This window comes from Apus apus, chromosome 1 (assembly GCF_020740795.1).
Source record: "Apus apus isolate bApuApu2 chromosome 1, bApuApu2.pri.cur, whole genome shotgun sequence".
Classification (NCBI taxonomy): domain Eukaryota; kingdom Metazoa; phylum Chordata; class Aves; order Apodiformes; family Apodidae; genus Apus; species Apus apus.
The window spans coordinates 7,068,219-7,093,305 of NC_067282.1; the positions used below are offsets into that span (position 1 = coordinate 7,068,219).

General features: G+C 38.3%; 1 protein-coding gene across 18 annotated transcripts in view; it reads left to right on the top strand.

Annotated features, from left to right (window-relative positions):
• The window catches only part of DLG2 (discs large MAGUK scaffold protein 2), a 1,033,121-nt gene that overhangs the window by 593,569 nt on the left and 414,465 nt on the right, over positions 1-25,087 (top strand). For 17 of the 18 annotated variants that reach the window (XM_051620514.1, XM_051620368.1, XM_051620405.1 and 14 more), the window contains one exon: positions 20,717-20,770. In XM_051620514.1, the coding sequence (XP_051476474.1) occupies positions 20,717-20,770 (54 nt within the window). Of the gene's footprint in view, positions 1-7,767; positions 7,887-20,716; positions 20,771-25,087 lie in introns of those variants that run through there. The other variant, XM_051620463.1, reaches the window with a different exon arrangement.

The window sequence follows — 25,087 nt, forward strand, 5'->3', positions numbered from 1 at the left end:
GTGTGGCAATACCAGTTTGATGCAGTTTGATTTGAATATAATGTCCTTTTTCTTTGATGTAATGATATACTGCAGTTGACTCTAGGGCAGTTATTAGCTTGCTCAGCCATTGCACTTACAAAAGTGGTAGCAATCTGATCACTTCTGCAGGCATAAGTCTTAAAAATACTGCTTTTTGTAGTTTTTTTTTCCTTTGAGTTGTCATGACACTATTCTCAGTGGATCTTCTGTTTGTACTGAAACACATTTCAGTTTATGTAGTCAGCACAAACTTTGAACTGATACATTATCCTTTAAATAATTTGTGCTGAAAATTGAGGTTATCACACCTAGTTGTTTTGGATTTAAGCATCAGTTGATGTCTATCAGCTAAACTAGCCAATGTACTAAGACATAAAACATTATGTTAATCATACAGTGAATACAGAAAGGAACGAATCTGCTCTTTGTAGTGGATGAAAATGCAGACTTGCAGAAATATTCTGCTGAATGGTCAAAATATAAAAGGTCTTCAGAGTCATAATTCTTGGGTCCTTGTATCTTCTGATGTTAAGCCCTTGTTATTTATAACCAAGACGTTGCCTTTTGCTCAATTTACTTAATGCTCTTTCAAAACACATTTTGCTACTGGGGAAATTAATACCCTGTTTTCCTTCTCACCTTTGCCCCTATCTGTCTTCCTTTTGAAGAGCTCCATTACTTCTACATAATTTCTTTTCATAATTCATCTGTATTTTCAAATTTTTGAATGGCTGCCAAAACAGTGGAGTTACTGGGTTTACCTGTATGCTCTTTGCCTTATTTCCCGATGGAAGTATTTTTTCTTGTGGTTCACTCACTAGGATTTATCCTCAGGTGAGAATAACCTTAATGTACTCTCTGCCAGTTGCTATTTCATCATGTTACCTCTTGCACGTGAGGGTTCAGCAAATCTGACAAAACAGCAAAATGCAAAAGGGAACAAAATTGCCACATCAGAAACATATGGTTGCAGGGGGATTTGGGACAAAGGAGCTTTTGTGGGTTTATTATTAATAATAGCAATAATAAAACTGCAAAGGTGAAGGAAATTCTTTTCACAATCTGAAGGACTAGGTGGTGTTCAACAAATAACCAGGGTCAGGAAAGGTGATCAAAGCAAAATTGATCCTGTTTGTGTTTTCTCCAGATGTCATTACTGCCTGATGTCTTGACATTTTGTGAAGCACCTCAGAAGGGGCAGCTATATGATTCTTTTATTCACAGGTACATTTGTGAGTTAGGTCAGTGCTTGTTTGATTTCAGCAAGGGGAGGCTGAGGCAGGTTCATTAACAAACATTTTGTGGAATGTACATAAAACAGAAGGGGAGCTTTGCATTTTCAGTCCCTTCATCATAGCTTAGTCCAGCAGGCAACAGCTAGACTAGACTGATAGCGTTCTAATTTTTAGCTGGTTTATGCTGGCTTTGGTTAACACATCTATGTGAAAGGATATATGTAATTCTGTTCTCCACTGGACCTCCGAGGGCCTTTGCTGCTTATGGCCACTGTGTAGGTGTGGTGTCAAGCCCAGTCCCCTTGCTGGAAATCTTAGTGACTTCCCAGATCCATGACTGTGTATGTTAATAGGATTTCCATCTTTTTGAGGTTACTCATTCTTCATGTAACTGAGAAAAGCTTTTCAGTGGGTAGTGAGGTCTTTGCTGAAGTGGGTCAGTTTCAATCTATGAGAAACTTCAGCTAAAGCAAGTGCTGTACTCTTGCGGTGATTGGCTTGGAGGTACAATGCAATTGCTCAATCAGCACTATTTCTTCAAGTTCCCCTTCAACTCTACAGGATTGTTGCTTCCATAGTTTGAGCTGACCTTATTTCTGGGTTGTTGTGCAGAGCTGGACAGCACAGTTTAAGCAGTTCTTGTGGTAATGAACTGGTAAAGTTTAAATAAGAGGAGAAAATACTGAAAATGTACAAACAAAACAATAACAGAAAGTCATTAAAGATACCTGGAACTTAACCCCTTTTTTTTTCTTCAGAGACTTCTGAAAAACAGAAGTTCAATAAGAAGCCATGCCAGTAGAGAGGAAAGTGAAAACTCTGTTGACAACAGTTCAGCACAGTGCTCAGCATTGTTCCCTAAGGCCACTGAAACCACCTGTGTTGGTGAGACTTGGCATTACTGGCAATACCTTGAATACTGAAGTCAACCCCAAAGTTAACTAAACTGCTGAACTGTGACCAAAGTAGTAATCTAATCTGCAATTAGATTGACTGATTAGTTATGTATTTGTTTAGCTCATGCTACTGACTTTACCATTTCTATGAAAAAGTAAAAGAAGACAAATCCTTAAAAATACTCATGTATTTGCTAGGAATTAAAAAAAATAAAATTAAGATGCTTTCCAAGTTGACTATAGCAAACACACGTAAAATACTACTCCTGCCTTAATAATTTTTTATTTCTCTTGAAACTACAGAAATAAAATTGGCAGACTAGAGGAGGGAAGAAAATTGTATTTTTGTAGACATCTTGCACTCATATTCAATTCACCAAAGGAGTCTGAAGGCCACAGAAGTCAATTCTAATAGCTGCAACGATTGATCTTTAACTACTGCAGCACTAGTGGAAAAAGTTAATAAAGTGGGATTTGTTTATCAGAAAGTATCATAGAATCATAGAATCATAGAATCATAGAATCTTAGGGGTTGGAAGGGACCTCAAAAGATCATCTAGTCCAACCCCCCCTGCTAGAGCAGGGTCACCTAGAGCACATCACACAAGAACGCATCCAGGTGGGTTTTGAATGTCTCCAGTGAAGGAGACTCCACAACCTCTCTGGGCAGCCTGTTCCAGTGCTCTGTCACTCTCACAGTAAAAAAATTTTTTCGTATATTCACCTTGAACCTCCTATGCTCCAATTTCCACCCATTACCCCTTGTCCTATCACTCGTCATCACTGAGAAAAGCCTAACTCCATCTCCCTGACACTCACCCCTTACGTATTTGTAAACATTAATGAGGTCACCCCTCAGTCTCCTTTTCTCCAAGCTAAAGAGACCCAGCTCCCTCAGCCTCTCCTCATAAGGGAGATGTTCTACTCCCTTAATCATCTTTGTAGCTCTGCGCTGGACTCTCTCAAGCAGATCCCTGTCCTTCTTGAACTGAGGGGCCCAGAACTGGACACAATACTCCAGATGCGGCCTCACCAATGCAGAATAAAGAGGTAGGAGAACCTCTCTTGACCTACTAACCACACCCTTTCTAATGCACCCCAGGATGCCGTTGGCCTTCTTGGCCACAAGAGCACATTGCTGGCTCATGGTCATCCTCTTGTCTACCAGGATTCCCAGGTCCCTTTCTCCTACACTGCTCTCCAGCAGGTCAGCCCCCAACCTGTACTGGTGCATGGTGTTTTTCTTCCCCAAATGCAAAACTCTACACTTGCCCTTGTTGAACTTCATCAGGTTTCTCCCCGCCCAACTCTCCAGCCTGTCTAAGTCTCTCTGAATGGCAGCACAGCCTTCTGGTGTGTCAGCCACTCCTCCCAGCTTAGTGTCATCAGCAAACTTGCTGAGAGTACATTCTATACCCTCATCCAGGTCATTGATGAAGATGTTGAACAACACCGGTCCCAGTACCGACCCCTGAGGGACTCCACTGGTCACACACCTCCAACCAGATTCTGCCCCATTGACTACAACTCTCTGACTTCTTCCTTTCAACCAGTTCTTGATCCATCTCACTACCTGATCACCAAACCCATACCTGATCAACTTATCTACAAGGATGCTGTGGAAGACGGTGTCAAATGCTTTGAAAATCCTTTGACGGTGTCAAAATTACAAAGTAGCATTTCTACCTCTTATTATTGGATGCAAGAGTTCAGCCATTGTGATGCAAGAGTTTTGGGCTGAAACTCAGCAATCACTACACTGATCTTACTTCTCTTTGAAAATTCAGTAAGACCAACAACCAAAGCCCCTCAGACTTAACACACAAATTTCTACAACCATAAATAAATACACCTGTGTGCATATTTGCATGGCTATATTATTTCTGTTTTTCTAATTTAAAGTACTTTAAAAATGAACCACTCAGTTACCTCAGTCATTTTTTCTTACAGTATTAGAGGTTTGTAAACAATCCACTGCAAAAACTCCGATGAAGCTTTATGGAAGCTATTCTCTATTAAAATTTATTTTAAAAATTAAACATTTTAATGTTTCATTCACCATGTTTCATAGGAAGGCAGTAATCCAGTTGGAGAGATGTAAAAGGGTGAGGTACACTTAAATACTTTCTAAATTTCTCTGCTGGAGACACAGTGGGGTATTCCCAGCTGATCTGTTATATCAAATTATAAAAAGTAGTCTTACTGGTTGAATTATTTAACAGTTACTTGATTGATAGCAGTACTTGTTTTTATAGAAATAAATATTCATTATAAATAGCATTACACGTATAAGACATAAGGGAACCTGGAATCCTATTTTTCCTATAAAACATAAGGAGGTACCTAGGACAGTTGTGACTGTGTGTATAAGCTGTATGAGCTTTTATTCAATCCATTTGCATCAGCTTTTGTGATACTTTGATCTTTATCCATTATGAGTTCTTTATTTATGTTTTGTCATCACTGTCTTGACCTGAGGTATTACATGTCTGAAGTGTTTTTTTCAGAGATACTGGAAAAGCTTTAGGCATTCTGTAAGATCTTTTTTTGAATAAAATGGGAAGTCTTCTGAATGTGCTTTAGTTGGAGGTACCATAGATCCAGCTGTGATGGGTTGGCCCCAGCTGGCAGCCAAGCACCCATACAACAGCTCACTCACTGCCCCTGCAGCAGGGCAGGAATTAAATAGGAAGAATAGGAGCAAGAAAACTTGTTAATTGAAACGGAAATAGGGAAGTTGCTCACAGATTACTGTCACATTTATGACAGACTCAGCTTGGAGAATTTAGCTCAATTTATTGCCAATAAATGTAAACATTTAATTACTGAGTTGGATATTGAGAAACAAAAAAAAGATTTAGGGAAAACACCTGTCCTCCAGCTTTCCCAGGCTCAGCCTCACTGCAGAGACCTCCTTTCCCTCCCTGTTATTGCTGCAGGTTACACTTGATCACTTTGGTGAGGTGACAGGTGGCGTGGGAGCTTGAGGTCAGGCTGCGGCAGTTTCTCTCTGCCACTTCGTCCTTCTCATGCTTTTTATCTCCTTCTTTCTTACTTGTTTCTTCCTCACCAGTGTGGGTCCTCCATGGCTGCAGTACTTCTGGGGAGGTACCTGCTTCAGCAAGGGCTTACCCATCGCCTGCAGCCCTCTTGGGGTCTGCCTTCTCTGCCATGCAGTACCTTCTACTGCTCTCATCCGGTTGTTCCCGCATTATCTCCTCCTTGGCTTTTTCTATCCTTTATTAAACATGTTCTCACAGAGGTGCCACCAGCTTGGCTGATGGGCTCAGCTGTGCCTGTCACGGTCCATTTGGATCTCTCAGATTTACAGGACAAGGTACTCTGTAAACTAAACTGTATTTTATGAGCTCATTAAGAAACAGTTTAATCTTTAGCTGTTTATGTTGATGAAGAATTGGCTAAATATTTACGCTCTCACTTATAATCTTCCAATTTTCTGAGAAGCAAATGATCATGTTAGGAGATGATAGAAGCAACTGTACTGGATCAAACCAAAGGTCTGTTCAAGCCATTGTACTAAATAATATACCAATTGTTTATGGAAGGATTTTTAAAATAAAGAGAAAGTTACCTGCTCCTTTGTCTATCTAGTTCACATGTATCAGAATTTCCACTGAATTAACCTGTTCATTTGGCCACATTTCTGAAATATGCTTTGCAGGATATTGCATTTCAGTTAATACTGAATTATTTTTTCAGCATTTAAATTAATATAGGATTTTCTCATGAACCAAAGCAAACTAATAGTAGGTGCAGGAATTGAGGGAGAAACAGCTCTCAGTCTCCCTTTCCTCACTTCCGTTCTGTAAAACACAGATTTTGCTGCAAAGCCTTCTTCTGGTCTTTTCAGAAATTTGTTTGCTTTAAAAAAAAAAATAATAAAAAAAAAAATATCTGTTTTTAACTTAGGCTGTTTACCTTTTTTTTCTGTGATTTTGTGGACTTTTTTTTAATAAACTGCTTGTCAAAATGTACATATGCTGTATTTTGCAATAGTTTTAAGTTTGTTGAGACTAAATACTAACTAGGTAAACATCTAGGATGGTTTTTTTTTGGTTTTTTTGGCCCTTCTGAATAAATATTTCAGTGAACTTTGACCATGAGTATTTGGAGTCCTAAAATGAGTTGTTACTAGTAAACAAAAAGTTTAATACACAAGAAAATACATACTGATTAAAGCCACTTCTTTCCTATCCTTTTCCCTACTATTATGTAGTTTTCAATCTCTCTCCTCTCTTCCCCTCCACAAAGAATTACTTTCTACTTCCTTTTCTTTTTATGAGAAGATGAGGAAGTGGAAAATAAAAAATGTTGTTATTTCCACTATTTCATGCTTCACAGAATCACATAATTGTCAGAGCTCTAGAGATCATCTAGTCCAACTCCCCTGCTAAAGCAGGATCACCCAGAGCACATCACTCAGAACTGCATCCAGGTGGGTCTTAAATATCTCCAGAGAAGGGGACTCCACAACCTCCCTGGGCAGCCTGTTCCAGGACTCTGTCACCCCCTGTGGGAAACTGTTCTTTCCTCATAAGGGAGATGCTCCAATCCCCCAGTCATCTTTGCTGCCCTCTGCTGGGCTCTCTCCAGTAGTTCCCTGTCTTATCCCTATCTCTCTTCATACCTGGTATTTCCATTTCATCGTGATTGTCTAGCAACTCTGACATTCCAATTTGCTTTAAAGCTTCTTTGGCAAAGGGTGACATCTAGTTCCAGAAAAATCTGTGTCATGTCAGTCTTGGTGTGAATTGTCTCAGCAGACAGCTCACATGTACGCTATACCCTCCTCTCACAGGGAGGTCATTACTAAAATCTTGACAGTATTGTAATCTTCAGGATTTCTGTGGGCTCTGGATTTTACCATGGATAAAACAAACATGTCTGTCCACTGATGGAAGAAAGTCCTGTCACTTAAGCAGCATGATAATGGCACCCACAAGTGCAGGGAAACTAAATCTCAACAGGTTCAGATCTCAGTTGTGCAACATCCCCTTGGCAGTGGAGGCTGGAATAGAATCCTTTGGGAGAGATAAGAAATCATCCATCACTAACCTGTGGATGTTATGGTAGTTTTATTTTATTTATTCACATTAAACAAATCTTTGTAGGTTGATTCTTACAGTCCATTACCAAAAGTCCTTACAACACCTTTTCTCATTCCAGTTCTGTATTCAGTACCTTTCAAATTTTCCCTGTTTTAATGAACCTATTTTGGCTGTTATTTTAGGGTTTGACAGTTAGATGCTTGCTGCATTGGGATATAAATATTGGGAGATCTCCTGAGTTCCACTGAGGAAAGCCAGGAGAGAATGGTTTAATCCTAAATTACGCAAAGAGAACATTTTAATTTTCATACATGTATTTTCACTTACAAATAGTGGAACACCATCTAGTTTGGCAGTTGCACAATTATCCCAAAATGAAACAGCTGTCTCGGCTCTAATCTTGCCCTCCTATCCTTCCAATGAGGCTTTTTGATTAACTTTTTGTTCTTAGGATAGCAATTTGTACCAAGGATCTAATTAAGAATTTTATGTAACACAGCCAAAGTCCTCCTTTTGCAAGTCTGTCTCACCTCAGTCCTACTAATCTTGCAGCTTTCAGTATGAAGCATTCTGAAATGTCTGATATTTCAAGCTATCTCTTCTGGTTGAAAACAATTTCAGCTATTGAGAATCGGGAACAAGATCCATTTGATTCTTTTGTTCCGGTAAGGAAAAATGTAACATATATTTAAAATAAGGCATGTTTTAAAATATTAAATTCTGAGGGTGAGGCTTATTTCTGGGGGAGCAAATGGCTTAAACTGAACTTCTCTATTGAGCTGAATGAATGAGTGGGAAACAACAGCCTCTAATAAAAACTCGTGATTTCTGTTGAGAAAATAACAGAGTTCTGTGTATCTGGAGTTAAAAGGTAGTGCAAACATTACTATTTTATCATTATTTAATAATAAAGAAAAGAGATAGCTTCATTACACGTGATTCTTATTTCCAGAAAATTATATAATTGAGATGTAGCTTTTAAATGAAGGATTATGTATTAATTGTATTTAATAAATATAAATTGAATATATGGATATTACTGTTTGTCACCGAGGGATATACAGTAATATGATAGAGTATATTGTATATAAAATAAAGCAATTATGTTGATTGATCTCTTCTATGTTTACATCAATATGCATTACTAATTTTAATCACATTTTACTTTCAAATTCTTTGAAAAACATTTTACTTATATTAGTGTCATATGCACTTGAAATATTTATTTTGCCATATGCAGTAGCAGATGCAGGATGATGCTTTTGGTGACAGGGTAAACCAGATAAAGGGTTATGGAAAGGAAATAGAAGTATCTTTCTTTCTTCTATTTATCTTCATTTCATATGAAATATAAATTTGATGGGGTGCCTTTAAATGAAAATACACTAATATTAGAATAGACGTGTATCTGAACTGCTCAGATCCTACTGTAGCAGGGGAATTGGACTAGATGATCTCCAGAGATCCCTTCCAACCCCTACCATTCTGTGATTCTGGGATTCTGTGAAGTATATTATAATCAATCTGAGGAACTATTTAGGTGCTAACTATCTCAGCTTTTTACTGAGCTAGTAAGTGAGCAAAACTAAGTGCCTTCAATACCAGATGGGCTGATAGCAAAAGGTGCTCGGACCCCTATTTAAGAGCTTATACTATAATCAAAGGAGACATTGTATCATAGGAAGGATGGGCTGACTTTAACTTTGGAGGCTCTTGATTTCTCCTTGTTACAGCTGTCCTAAAAAAAAACTGGTGCCTCCCACAGATTCTGTGTTCTTGCTGTAATATTTTCTATGTCATTTTTCTCCCATTCCTCTGAAGCACACGATGTTCCCATTTCTTGTCCTCCCAACCAAACATTTATTTAGTATCAGGGTCAGGTCTGCAGTGAGATTTTTGAATGTTAGTGCTCAGAATTGGTGCACCTGCCTGTGAAGTTGGTTAGCTTTTGGAGAGGACCATCAAATTAGGTGTTTATTTTCCCCAGACGTCCCATGGCGAAAGTCAGGATTTACAACAGGCTGAGAATGGTAAAGATTATATTTCTGCCAGGCATCATGGTTTACCGATGAGGGGGATATGTTGAAAATTTTCCATTTCATTTGGAGGGGTGGAATTGGTGCCTAAAAAGACAAGATAGGAGGAGACTGTATCTGTCCAAAGGGTTCTTTGGTAAAGGCTACCTCGTGTCTGAGTGTCACTTGCATGATAGATGCTGATTTGTTTTTTGAGGTCAAAGCACTGCTGTGCAGGTACAAGGGAAATCTAAGTTCCTAAAGCTGAATAATTTCAGGAATGTGTTCTCGGATTCTGATGCCTATATTCTACCTAATCCTCACTTAATCTGCCATCTCCTTTTATTTCTAGATGCTATGCTTAGTCCTTTTCCAGGTGTTCTCTTCATCACCTGCTGTTTAGCACATAACTTCCACTGCTAATTCTTTGTCAGGAAATGTTTTCTTTTGCCTTCCTAACAGTAATCAGAGCTTATTTCTGAAAGTCTTCTCCTGGAGCTTTTACATTAAAAATAGAAAAACAAAACACCATCATATCACAAACAGACATCCAGGAGCTGTATATTATTCTTATCATCATCATCATCTTCATCATCATCATTATAGGAAGACACTGCCTTGACTTTATGAACTACTTAATGTTCCAGTGTTTTGAGAGATCATGTAAATGCATGAAAGGTTATTGTGACAGTTGAAGTTTGTCTAATTGATTTGTGACTCCTATTCTGAGTCTTGGTAGTCGAATTCTTACAGTTCTAAGGTTTTATGTCTCTGTGATTGTTGTATTCATTGTTCAGTACAGTGACAGTGATAGGTGAAAGTTTTCTCTGTGTATAAGGAAGGTTGTTTCATTTTGTGGGCAAAGTGGCTTTCACACAGTAAATCCAGAGAGTGTAGAACTCTCCTAGTCCTGTCCAAGTTACTGATATTAATGTATATTAATATAGTGTCCTAGATTTTTGTTTCCTACAGAGCAGAAAATATATCTGGAAATCAGTAACTAAAAGGTATCCTATAATCTAAGAATGGTCATATTTGAAAGTCTTGCTTTGTGTTGCCTTTTGTGATTGCCTCATCAGTAAAAGTTACTTGCTGCTAGGTAAGCCACAGCTAAAATTGCCCCATCTATTTTAAAACAGTTTAAGATAATAATTTTTTACTCTGTTTCTGCATCCAATTCTAGCCCAAACAACAATGTTAGGAAATGACAGAATGTTAAAATGTAAACATGAGGAAAGACCTCATAGTTCATGTTGTCCATCTGCTAGAATGCAAGTACTTCCTACATTATGTATTTTAGTGTTTAGTCTAAGTTTATACACAAGGACTTTTAGGCAATAGGGCTTCTGTGTCTCCTTCAGGGAGATTATACTATAGTTTGATGAAACTGCTGCACAGATACATCAGTGTATAAAATCTGCTTGCCTGCCCTTGGCATGAAATTGAAAAATATCCCCATGTTAAAAACAGCAACATAGTTGTTGAAAAGCAGGCAAGTATAATTTTCCCAATTTGAATTGTTTCTTAGTATCATTCATAACATCAAATAATCTTTTTTCACATTTCTTCCTCGTTTTTAGTCTAACGTCTTAAATGTCTCTTATTAGTATCAATACACTCACTTGTACCCTTAATCTAATTTTGTCAGGTTCACCAAGATGCTCCTCCCTTGATTATTTATTGAAAGGATTTGTCTTTATTTATTTATTTATTATGGGTCTATAATTGTGGTTTAAATGAAGTGTATTTGTAAGGTCTTCTTCAAGTTCTTGGAAAGACTGCCAGTTTTGCTGTACCTTCCAGTCATGTTGTTTGAATTTCTCAGACTTCTGTTGGTCCAGGCACTTTCTTTACTTCAGCAATGACATATAGTTGAGCTGCTTTTATGGCACCATTCCTAATCTCGAGATCAGCCCCTTTACACAGTTTCATTATTCTACAAACCTGTGGTGCTATGTTGCATTCATTTTGTGTTTCGCATTTTTTGGGGAAATGCTATTTCTAACAATTGAGAGGTTAACAGCAATAGCATCTTAATAGGCTATATGTTAGCAGAAGTGTAGCTTTCCTTTGCTGTGGAAACCTCCTCTATGAACAATCACTTGCAACTTTGTGTTTCTGTTTTTACAGGATAACATAACTTTCCTTATGGCTGCAGTACTGCTTCCCCTTTATTACCTCTGCTACTCAAGTCAACATTTTCTTTTCTAACTGAGGACCTTGTTCTTTTACTTTCTTCCTCTGTTGCTTTCTCACCTCCAATACACGACCTGTAGATTTATCAGAAAATAGGATGAATATATAGAAGATACAAGTAGCTGTTCTACAGTGAAATTTTAGAAGAGATGTGTTCAGGCAAAGCAGACTCGACTTGGGGAATTTAACTTTGCTGCCAATTAACATGAACATTTGATTAAGTTAAGTATTAAGAAACAAAGAGGACAGTTGAACTAACACTTGGGCAAAATGCATCTCCCCCTTCCACAGGCTCAGCTTCGCTCCAAGCACTTCTCCCCCTGGTTACCACAGGAGGTCATAGTTGGTCCCTCCACTGAAGCAAGGACAGCGCGGAGGGTCAGAGTTGGCATCGAGGCCTGTTGGTTTCTCTCTGCTGCTCCTTGTTCCTTGCTCTATTCTTCCACTGCTCCTTCCTTCTTGCTTATTTATCCTGCTCCTGCACATGCCCTCCATGGCCCGCAGTCCCTTCAGGGTGTTGCGCCTCCACCGTGGAGATCCAGAGGTGCAAACAGCTGGTTCAGAGGTGCTGCCAGCTTTGCTGATTGCCTCAGCTCTACCTTGTGGCCGGTCTGCTGAGGCGCCAGCTGCAACCAGCTGTGTCTGGCCTGGGACAGCCCTGCCCTCACCTCACGGAGGCTGCCCCTGTAGCCCCCCCTACCAAACCCACACTGCATCTGGTGCAAGGTGGAATACGGGTATGAGACAAGCTTCATGTTCCAGTAAGGTCATGTTCCTTAAAAGAGGCACTTGAATGTAGCAGTTTAAGGAATAACAAGGTGCAAAGTCTAGAAATTGGACTCTGTTTCTTTATCCTCAGTGCAAATGCTTAAACTATGAGGGAAATTGGTTTCTATAAACATCAAGTAAATGGCATCTGTGTGTTTCCATCTATCCTAAAACAAGGTTGCATCATCCTAAAGGGAGCATTCTCTTTTTTTCAGTAAGAACCTGGTTCACGGGGGACTACAATCTACTACAATCTGTGAAATGATGGAAAAGTGGCAATTTTAGCATGCACTGTCCTGCAAGTCATCCGCAGAGCAGCCAGGCTCTCAGGCAGAAGGACCTCAGTAAGAAACCTGAGATTAAAAAGCAAACCCTGTAATAAAGTACCAAATAGTTGTGGTTTATGTAACAGTGCATCTCCATTGAGAAATGCATTTTATGCCATAGGAGGCAAAACCTTGTAAAACGCTTGACTTGGCTTGAACCCTGGATAGCTTCTCATTGTACACCGCTGTTTCTTATATTTTGAAATAATGTACTGTGAGTGCAGTGGTCCTGCAGTGATTTAGGATTTGAAACAAGCTGTTGGCATGCGATATATTTGGAATTATTTTGTTAATTTTGTTCATCACATAATGATTCTGGGACATGAAGGGACACTCTGGGACATCAATTAAAACTTTTCCAGAGGACTTTGGGTTAGAAGTTTACTTCTACTGACATAAAAATCAAAGCCCTCTTTGATCCAGCACAGCCCAATTTGACTTTCTGTTTATTACGGATATTCAAAAACAATTTTAATTCTTTAAGTTCTTACTAAATAGTTCAGCATATATTGATTAAGTGAAAGCATTTGGCAAAAGAACTTTGCTCCTATACCTACTTAGCAAGAATCAGTAAGTTAAACTGATGCATTTTATGAACCACAGCAACCCCCAGTTCTTCTCCAGGTAATTTCAGTGCTGAAAAAGGGGCAATGTGATGTTGCTACTTCTGCTATATTTGACAACCTTTCTAAGACTCGACAGACCCTTTCTTCTGTATTTCTTACTCTTTTCTCTGCATGGAGAGTTTCAACTGTAGCACCAGTAGGTCTTGGTCTCTTACACTCTTGCCAAGGAGCAGTGAGTGCTCTTTGGCACTGATTTTATTATTTAGGGGCTGCTGCTGATGTAATTGATTAGTTCCTGAAAGCAGGTGTTTCATTCTCTGGAATTTATGTTCTGAGAAGCCTCTGGAAGAGATACGAAATGTAATTAAAGTAATGTCCCTATTCCATGTTTAGTTTTACATTCACTTCTTTTTGTCGTCTTCATCTGCATTGTAAGTTTTACTCCATATGTTTCTGCAACTTTAAGGCTGTTTATTAAAGTCTTCACGCAGGAATAATGGCTACACTCAACCTGCAGGTACTTCAGGCTGTAAAAATGTAACAGGAGAGGGGATATCTGCTCTGTGAGATTGTGTGCCATAATTTTAAAAGTAAACAGTCATGCTGTGGGTGATGCAGCACTTACTTTTTGTTAAGAGAAAGGCAGGATAGAATGGCTGTGGTTTTTGCTTTGTTTTTTTTTCCCTCCTCTCTGCAAGGAGTTTTATCTTTGCTCATATCAAGGCTGAATTCTGCACTGTGGCATGCAGCTGGGTCAAATAAGATGCCTAAAAACTGGGTGGTTGTTTTTTTCCTAGTCTATGTTGGAGTGTGTATGTTTTTGTGTGCATGTGCATGTTTGTATGAGTTTAGGTGTCTGTCTATGCACACACACATATACACACACACTCATCATGTCGTGTTGATAGTTTCTGTAGAAGTTTAAAATCTGGTGAAGATAAAAATAGCTTTATATAAATGTATGAAGGAGTCTACACTCCTGACTAGTACAGTGAATTAATATATTTTATTAATATATTACCATCATAGAATCATAGAATGTCTTGGCTTGGAAGGGGCGTCTAAAGGTCATGTAGTCCAACCTCCCTACAATAAGCAGAGACATGTCAAACTAGAACAGGTTGATCAGAGCCCCATCAAACTTGACTTTGAATATCTCCAGGGATGGGGACTCCACCACCTCTCTAGGCAACCAGTTCCAGTGATCCACCACCTTCATATGAAAGAACTTTTTCCTAATGTCCACCGTATTGCTATAATGCTATTTTTAAGTAGTATAACTCCATAAGGCTTTATTTTTCCAGTGTATCTTTCTACTAGTATTGATTATAGTGTCAAGGCAGATTTTTCAAATGTGTCATGTTTTGTAAATTTTTTATGAATGATATAAAATCTGAAAGAAATGTATACATAGCAGCCGTCAAAGCTTTGATGATAATACACTAAGAAAATGACCATATGGAATGTATTTCTATATTTGTTCTTGATTCTAAAGTTTTCACAGCTAGACTTAAGAACATACCAGAAACTAGCATTGCCTGGTTTGGTTAAATCTGTTTTTTCTGAAGAGATTTGATTTATTGCAGACTTTGGGGAAAATTCTGAAGTACAGTGAAGCTCAGATCGGAGATCAGATCTGAGATCTAGGCAATAAATAAATGTTTATGGCCCATTCACTTTCAAAATCTATGAGTATGTGCTGAAATGATACTTCTACTTACAGTATTTAGGCCCAAATTTCTGTTCAAAGCTGGGATGCTGGTGTAAGACACGCGTTATCAGTTTCTTTTGAGAGTCAGTAGAGGGACGTAATGGGACCTCTGTGTGAGTCTTTTTGTGGCATTTGGCATCCTAGAACAAGACAGATGCGTTCACCCTATCTAGTGATAGGAAGGTTATCACCTCAAAATTTAATGGGTAATAACATTTATTTGAATGATACCTTCACTGGAAATTTAGATGTATCATAATTATCCTTCATTCTCTAAAGAGCTTTTCCCATTGACATTTCCGTGTCCTTCACTGGATCTGATACTGGGCAAAAAGTTAGCGTTACGTTAATCATTGCTAATTCAAACTGCTAACAGGCACTATCAGCACAGGTGAAAATTCAACAACTGTAAAGTAGGTGGTTTTTTGCCATTCCCTCTGGCAACCTGTGGATCGACACAGAAATGTTACATTTTTCTTACGTCTAAATTATTTTTCATTTGTTTGTTTGTTTGTTTTGGTTTTTTTGTTTAAATAATGCCACAGCTAATAAAATTCTAAATAGGAAATTATTCCTACAGATGAAGTGAAAACCAGTGCAAAACCCCAAGCCCCAAAATAAGACCACCTTATTTGAAAGGCACTATTTACCTTTAAATAAAGTGGCTTTTTATGAGATTACATTTTATTTGTAGGGAAAAGCTTTAAGGATTTCTCAAGGCATGTTTCTTCTATTCATGACAGGCACAGCCTGCAAGCAAAGCTGTTTTTGACTTCTGTTTTATGTCTCCAAGTAGAGTTTGCTCAAAAGTCATGCTTCAGATGTTCTAAGAAGCTCCCTATCTTTTATATTTTCTGTTTAATAAAAAGCAAATTACTTTTATGCCTTAGTCTCACAGTTTGTGATTCAGTTAATACAATGAAGGTTCTATATGTTCTGTGATCTTGAGGCCTCATAGCATGCCAGAGAATTACTAGTTTGACATCTAAATTATCATTTAATCTTTCTTGCCGTTGTGTGAAAATTGATTTCTTACAGCTAAGAAAGGAAACTTGAAAATGCAAAAATAATTTTAACTAATTCACTGTTACCTTCCTAAGGCCACAAACAATTTGACAGATTATATCTGAGAGTTTCAGCATAACCTGTTCATGCACAAATATAGGGGCTGCTCCACTTTGTTTTATTAAGACACAAAATGCTAACATTTTGAAATAGAATGAAAGTGCAGCTGAATATTCCAAAGGGTGTTTTAGAATTGAGAGCTGGCTACCTGGAAAGATGAGCCCTGAACTCTGATGTTCAGTCCACGTAGTCAGGTGTCTGCAAAAGATGGTAACACTGACAACTCAACTTTCTTTTTAAATGGTAATATATACACTGTTGTGTTATTCTACATTTCACTGCCTCTTAATTTTGAGTTTACTGAAATGTAATAATGTAGATGATGATGGTGATTCCTTAGCAGGAAAACAAGCAATTAGGAGTTCTCAGTAAAATGAAAATTACAACTATGAATAAGTATAAGTGGGTAGTTTCAAAATAATCACATACCTTTTTAGTGTTTTCTGGTTAAGAAGTAATGTGCTGTGCTCATTATTTATAAAATAGTTACCACATACCTATTCAAGTAATTTCATGGTCTGATGTTGAATACAGCACTTCATAGTAGGAACAGTCAAATCAAGAAGTTATGAATGCTTCAAAAAGAATGAAATTCAATATAATATGGATAGTCTATAAAACTGTGAGTGCTGTAAGTAAAATCAGTCAACCAGGAAAATGCTAGCACTTGTGGAAGAGGGAAAGTTCATCTTGTCTGAGAGGTGTGAGTCATGTCATAAGCTTGTAGAGAATTTGGTAGCAGAGTAAATGTTCGTGGACTTGACTGTGTGTCTTTTTTTCCTCTTTCTATTGCCTTCAAGTGCTTCCATTGTATCTTGCTTTTAAGTTGTGCTTTTGGTGGAAAAGCAACTAGACTGTCTGACTCACTGCAAGCAGAACAATCTCATCTATATCTGTGGAAGCAAAGTCTGTTATGCTCAAGTCCTTTAAAAAAGAAAAAAAATCTTCCTCCTTTTTTTTTCCCCAAAGCTATTCAAGTTTTGTCCCAGCTATGCCAATCTGTCACTGCAGATGCAAGCATGATGCCTTTTTCTTCAAAGCACAGAGATGGCTCAGCTGAAAGCACTGCTTCCAGTCAAGGGCCGGGAAAAGGTCTGTGCAGGGAGCAGTAGTTATAAGGCTGACAGCCCTCGTGGTGCATTGTCAACATACCATAATACTGAATGTGTAGATAAGGATTAGGGGAGAAAGGAAAGTGTATGAGGAATTGGGAAAATTGGATCACTCAATTCACTACACTCAGTAAAACCCACTCCTTTGTGATTGGCTTGGATTGATTTTGCCACTGCAGAAATGTGAATATGTTCACAAAGGCCTCTCCCCATCTTTAAAATCTGATTGCAAAGTCTGGGAGCCCTCTGCATGCTACCTGACTTAAAAGAGGGCTGTCTTTTTCTTGAACTTATTACTGATTATTTGAATTTGTTCTCCAATTAAAGAATAAGATGTAAAATTTTAAAACTCCCAGGACATAAATAGATTACTTAGTTCTTGCCAACCATCATCTCTCTTAAAACTTAGACCAAACTAAGCCAATTTTGCTAGAGTTGTTTTGTATCTGGAAAAAATTAGGTAAAGAGTAATTAAATGTCTTGTTAAGACTGCAGAGCAGGTCAAAGGGCAGAGCTAGGAATAAAGTCACTATCTTTGTATTCCCTAAAGCCATTTCTTCTCATCACCCAGTCTCAAGCTTAGAAGGATAGTTTATATATGGGATATATAGATTGTGACAGATAAGAGGCAGTGCTGTCTCAAAGACACAGTACGCAAAGATTCTCAAGACAATCTAGAATTTCTTGTGTGTGCATTTGTTAATTTATGCTCAACTGGGAGTGTTCTTGATGAGCTGATGAACTGCTATGATAGATTTGTCAGTGTTCTCTGTAAGCAGTGTGCAGGATATCTGTTTTGAGAATTTGGTGAGTTGGTCCATGTGAAGAACTTTTAAGTCATAATAGACAGAGACACAACATCCAGAAAGGTAAAATCCTTCTGACATCCTGTTGCTGCTGATCTTCCCTTGACCTATACCTTGAGTAATTTCACTGTGTTTACAGGACTGTTTTGATGCTATTGTGTACTCCATTGCTAGCACTATATTTCAGGCTCTCTCCAGTAGTTGCAGGCTGTCTTCTCAACTCAGCCTGATTAAAGCCTCCTACTTGTCTTTAAAGCTTGAGCTACAAACAAGACACAACTAATAAAATTGACTCCATTTCCTCCACTTAAATGCAATGCTGGAGAGACTAAAGCAAAATGTTTGTATTAATTTTCCCAGTAAAAAAAAAAAAAGCCCCAAATCACCACACAGACTTGCAGTGCCACACATGCATGGACACGTACACATGCACAGATAGGAAAAGGAGGAATGGAAAAGGAAAATGCACTTCTGATATTAGTTGTGAGTGAGTGATTATATCACTATAAACATCTGAAACTATTGCTTTGTGAATTTTCTCATGCCCATCTGTCTGATCACAATGAACACCTCAGTAGCAGAAAATCACTAGTTTGATAGTTAAAGTTCCACTCTTCCAGTCAATAAAGACTGCAGTAAACCTGGTTTTAAAATGAACCCTAAAAGATATTCTTGCTTGAAAGCAATTCTTCACAGGCTCCTTAGGAAGACCAGGCAGGGAAGGATCACATTTTCTAAAGGAGAAGCTTAAATGCTCAGACTTTTCTTGTGGAAGGGGTGATGAGCCAGGTGAGAACCTGGGGGTCAGGAGTACTGTGCCCAGTTTTAGGCTCTCCAGTATGCCAAAATGTGTTGGGTGAAGGATAACCAAGATAGTGACACACAAAACAGTGACTGGGTCTGGGGCACTGAGCACATACAAGAAAAGAGAGAGCTCAGTTTGTTCAGCCTGGGGAAGAGGCTGTGGGAAGAATCTGTTGTCTTCAACCATCTAAGGGATGACTTGAGAGGAGAAAAATCCTAACTCCTCTCAGAGATGCACGGGAGAAATACAAGGCAACAGGCACAAGTTGCGTTAAGGGACGTTCTGATTGGATATAAAAGAAAACTTTTCTCACTGAGGGTCATACTGGAACATAGATCCAGTAAGGCTGTGAAAGTCCTTGTGAAACCAACTGCAACTGACAGTGAGAAGGACATGGAGGTTCTGCTTGTCCTTGTAAGAGGAATTAAAGGAGTAACTGAGTTTTCAAAAGAAATTCCAAGTCCCCTAAATATTATTTTTATAGTGTTCCTACTATTACTAGATTCAGATTGAGACATTTCTTTAGCTTTACTTGAAGAAAATCTGATAGGGTTATAAGGCTTTGCTCCTCAGTGGGTTAGAAGCGATTGGTGATATGAGAATGCTTTGGAAAGTGACTTCTGAAAGATGTTTGTTATTTTCATAGGGATTTAAAGCAGTGGAAAGATGCTTTCATTCTGAAGAATGCAAACTTTGCTTATATTTGATACTAGGCCTTCTCATGGTATGCAAAAATAAAGAGAAGATAAAATCAATGAAATACAAAATTTGCTAGAGATAACAGCATACTGTTAAAAAAAAAAATCTTCTTATGCAAAGGTAGCAGTCTCTAAGTGCATGGAGCTAAGCAATCATGTAAGTAAAAACTATGATTCTAAAAAGGAAATCCTTTGTTTAGTCTTCAGTGATAATACAGTTACAAATAATTCTATATGACTAAAGCTAAAAATATTGTAATCAGAGGGCCTGCTGCTTTTATTTATCACTCCAGAATGTCCAGTATTACAGGGCACAATGTGAATAAATGGGTTTGGGTGTATAATGTCTTGTCAGACACTAAGCATTTTTTTATTAAAATGTACCTTACTATGATAACAGTGTGTGTGCATTTCATATTTGATTATTTCATTTACAGACTGCATAGCTGTACAGAAATAATGGCATTCATAATCAGTAGTTGTTGTGCAGTCACACAGTTTCTCTGAACAGAATTATATTACAATAACTGTATTAAAATTAGAAAGAAACGGTGATATTCTCAAAGTATTTTAATTGCTGAACTGATGTTACATTTGGTTAATGTTACTTAGGTTTTGAAATCCTGCAGGGAATATTTGACACTTCATTTTTCTCTGGAGTCTAAGCCAAGGTTATGCAGCTCAGTCGAATCAGAGCTCAGCCTCGGGTCCCCACTGCTGAACCCCAGTGTGGGAAGAGGAAGAGGTTAGGGCAGTTCCAGTGGCTGGAAACTAGCTTGAATATAGGTTTCATCAATAAGCTAAAGATCAAGTTAGGCAGCATTAGAGATTCACAAATATTTTTAAACTGAACATCAGTTGAGTGCATATGAACCATGCAGAACATATAGCTTTGACATAAAAATCATAGTATACGTGCTATACACCTATGTAATACCTATTAGTAGTGTAAGCTTAAAATGTTCAGGTTTATCCCCTGTGAAGATGTTGATCATCTAGCTTTTGCTCAAACACAAAAAGTGAACTTGTAAGGTAAGCAAAGATCCCCAACCTGTAAGTTGAATACATCATGTTTCTTATAGTTCTACCCAAAAAGGAATGACTAGTAATGATGTAATCAGGTTGTGATAGAAAGCCTAATGATATTGAAAAGAACGACCACAGTGAGCTGTGATTTGGAGGCTGAGAATCTATTTCTTTCATCCTTAATTGACTGAACAGTGACCAATGTTCTGTACTGTTGTACAATGTGAGCTCAATGGGAAGACAGGCTTTTAGACTTTAATTTCATGTATCATTATGGGCATTTAAATATTAATGAGTTTCCAATTTTTAAATTTCTTTTATCTTTTTTTTTCCCCTGTCAGGCAAGCCCTGCCCCTATAATTGTCAACACAGACACCTTGGACACAATCCCTTATGTAAGTATTAATTTTTTTAATAATATATAGAAATGGTTTATTTTCCCTCAGAAATTCTATTCAGTATTGCACAGAAGTTATAAACAATCCTTACAATTGATCATGTCTTACACAGTTACACATTTAATTTCTTTCTGGAGGAGAAAACAGGAAGGATAATTGCACTCAGGTGAATTATAGCATTTTATGTACACATAATTCGTAGTTTAGACATCAACATATAAACTGGAACCTATGAAACTAGCCTTTCTTTGAAAAAACCTGTGATTACAAATAACATAAAGTGTGAGTATTTCTTTCTTAGAGCAGCATGCACCCTCCTAGCTTAGTAAGAAGATATCTAGATGCACACTGTAATATTAAAATGATGCAAACAGATTTATCTTTCTACATTCCTTTTGTAGATGAAAACTGTTCATGAAAAATAACAGCAAAAACTAGATTACTTCATGACTTCTTATTAATGTCTCTTCCTTTTTATGACTTCTAGAAAAAAACAATTTTACTCTAAAATCATAGAATGATAGAATGGTTTGGGCTGGAAGGGACCTTAATCATCTGGTGTGAACCCCACTGCATGAAATGGGACACATCCCACTAGATCAGGTTGCTCATAGCCCCATCCAACCTGGCCTTGAACACTCCCAGGGATGGGGCTTCCACAACTTCCCTGGGCAACCTGTGCCAGTGTCTCACCACCCTCACACTGAAGAATTTCTTCCTAATGTCTAACCTAAATCTACCCTCCTCCAGTTTTGATCCAGTACCTCTTGTCCACTCACTACAAGCCCTTGTAAAAAGTCCCTCCCCAGCTTTCCTGTTGGGCCCTTCAGGTTATGGAAGGCTGCTATGAGATCTCTCCAGAGCCTTCTCTTCTTCAGGATGAACAACCCCAACTCTCTCAGCCTGTCCTTGTAGGAGAGGTGCTCCAGCCCTCTGATCATCTTCATGACTCACCTCTGTACTTGTTCCAGGAGCTCCAGGTCCTTCATATGTTGGGGACTCTGGAACTGGACACAATACTCCAGATGGGGTCTCAGGAGAGCAGAGTAAAAGGGGAGAATCACCTCCCTGGCCCTGCTGGCCACGCTTCATGTAATGCAGCCAATGACACAGTTCATTTATCCATATGTTTGTCTGTCTCTCTCATTTTGGAGAACGTTCAAGCATACAAATCCTGATCATAAAGAAATGCCTATCTATAAAGCAAAGAACCCATGCCCTTTGTGGCACTACATTGACCTGGGCTCAGCAGACATGCTTCAACTTGACATTTCTTAATGGCTATTCTAATTAAGTCCCTTTTTGGTCGCTCTGCTGTGTCCCATATCTAAGGGACATAACTCTTCCCATGCCCTGGGTAAGAACAAAGTGACTAATTCAGAATTGTCTATTTTTACATCAAGCACCTTCTGTTTATTTATCTACTTGACATCATGTGTTGGAGACTGAAACAGAAGGGAAGACTAATATAAAAGTGGTATAAAAGTGTATAAGTATTGGTAGACTGGGTATGGGAATACATCATATTGATTGAACATCTTGTCACCAGTGTAATTGCATCTGTATTTAGGAATTCTAACACTGTAGCTGCAGAGTATCCTGGGCACAAGTCCAGCACTGGAAATGAGAACTGGGGCTCACAATGTCCCTTTTGGAAGACCTAGGGAACACTAAGTGTAAAATGTCTCATTAGAACAGAAGAAAAGCCAGACCTATTGCAAGTAAGATCTGAGCAGATAGTTCTGATATTAGGAAGGGAAAATGATGCTTAGAGATAATAGGAAGCATTTTAAGAAAGTCAAATGCAAATGAACAGTGAAATTTCTACCCTTCCAAATTGCTGAAACTCCTGACAAGAGATTTAATCTTTCTTCTAAAATGGTCTTAACTGTGATCTTTACATGTAGTCTGCACTATAACTTCTAAGTTCTATGAATGGTCAGAAACAAACAAGCTGGCCAGGACAACCCCTATTAAACATCCTCCTCGATTGTTTTCTGAAAGACAGAACCCAGCAATTTCATTGCTGTAGGTGGATAAATAATTAGGTTTATAATTTGATATAATAAGAAACAGATGTGGACAAAAGACAACAGACGATAGACATTAATTAGGAGCTTTAAAAATATAACTAACAGTATGCAAGGAGAAAGATTAAATACTGGCTGGCTAGCTTCTCACTACCTGTCTTTTGCACCTCCAAACATTTAAGCCTGTTACTCTCTTTGTTATTCACTTTGTTTTTCTCAGAGTCCTTTATCTGCAGCTGTAGTTGCTTTTGCAGTCTAAAATCACAATGCTTGTAGAAAAGTATATGTTTAACGTACTAGATAAAACATACATTTATTTTAATGTATCTAAAACAGTCCAGCGGAGAAGGTTTTGGGGGTGATGGTGTATGAGAAGCTCAATATGAGCTGGCAACGTGTGCTTGAAGCACAGAAAGGAACTTCCTCCAGCCTTATATTTGGGAGAGTGGGCGGGGAGACTGGTGTATTCCTTCCTGCTCCCAGGACTACTTTAGTTAAGTTTGATTCTGTTTGATTTTGTGGTAGTCCTCTGCTAAGAAGGTGCTGTATTTACTGGGCCATATACATGTTTGCCTGTATGTGCATCTCCTCCTGGCTCAGTGAACTTTTCAAAAACAGGTTTACAGGCAGCATGTGGTGGGTTGAATCTGGCCAATAGCCAAACACTTTTCTCACTTCCCTCTCCTGTGGGGCAGGGAGAAAAAAGAAAGAAGGCAAGTAGACTTGTATACTGAGATAATGACAGTTTACTAGCAAAAGCAAAAACTGCACATGCAAAGCAAAATAGCAAATTAATTTACTATTTCCCATCAGCAGGCAGTTGTTTAGGCATTTCCTGGAAAGACAGGCAGTTACTTGTGAAGACAAATGCCATAACCATGAATGTCCCTTCTTCCACCTCCTTTCCCTGAGCAGGGCATCATATGGTATGGAATGTCCCTTTGGACAGTTAGGGACAGCTGTCCTGTCTGGGTCTCCTCCTAACACTTTACCTGCCACCAGCCAATTTGCTGTTGGAGGAGGATGCACAAAATGGGAAACAGAGAAGCCCTTGATGCTGTGCAAGTTCTTTTCAAGCATTAGCCAAAACACCTGTGTGTTAGCAACATTGTTTCAGCCATCAATCAAAGCATAGCAACATAACAGGCTACTGTGAAGAAAATTAACTCTATGCCAGCCAGACCTAGTACAGCCTGTAATAGCATGTGAAGCCTATAACACCATGGGGTTACAGCATGGGGCTTTGTAGCTGAAATATTTGGAAATGCAGAGGAAAATCTTTCAAAACTGGATGAGCTAAGTGTATAAAAATGCAGCCATCATCATATCATTTCTCTTACAGAAAACATAATTTAGGAGATATGCCCTAAATTTTTTTTTTTTTTCATTTCTCTCTCAGTTCAGAGAGATAATCAAAAGCTAGATTTAGTCATTATTTGAACTTGAATATGAGTTAAACACCTGCCTTTTCAGGACTTTCAGGACTTCCAGACATGCCTAGAGGGAGACTGTAAATGCCTAGGGACATCTCTGGTGAATGTTTAAGTGTCCTTAGAGTTAGGTAGCTAGTTATTAAAGCTCTGAGAGGCATCATTCTTTTTTAGTTATCATTAAAAACCATCTAACACTCTAGGGACAAGTTATTTTATGAATCAGAGAAACCAGGATAAATAATTAGATTTTCTGTCCAAAGCTAAAAGCAGCCATGATGTAAGTGGGCATGAAGTAGCTGGTCCTCTTTCATAGCTGTCTAAAACGCCTAAAAGTGTTGATGTTCAGAGGTAGAGTCATTTTAGATCCCTGCTTTTCAGCTTCCATGGTCAAGCCTCAAAGCACACTTGGAATTCAGAAAGCCTCCTGTGGGAGGAACATGCAGGAATCTTTAGACCTTACTAAGTGGGCCATGTTTCCTATGATCACATTCTCTTACTAATATCCTGTTTTTCTCTAGTCTTAGATGTTTGCCCTTTAATTCTTTTGTTTCAGTGTACACTCTATAAATCTGAGTGCCATTTCTAAATTAATTTGTTAAATAAAATTGCAAAGGGATGTAGATAGAAGTGATACATCTTAGAACATTTTTGACATATTAGTCTTGTGTGTCTGACTGTACTTTTTAAGATGCTTTCCATGACAATTGGCAAATGCTGTCCACTCATGGTTTTGCAAAAAAAAAAAAATGTTGCTTTTTTACTTTTTCTAAAATCTGGGTGTTGTTGTGTTTTTTTTTTCCTTAGATTGCTATAATTGTAATTGCATTTACCACAAAAAAAACAAACAAACA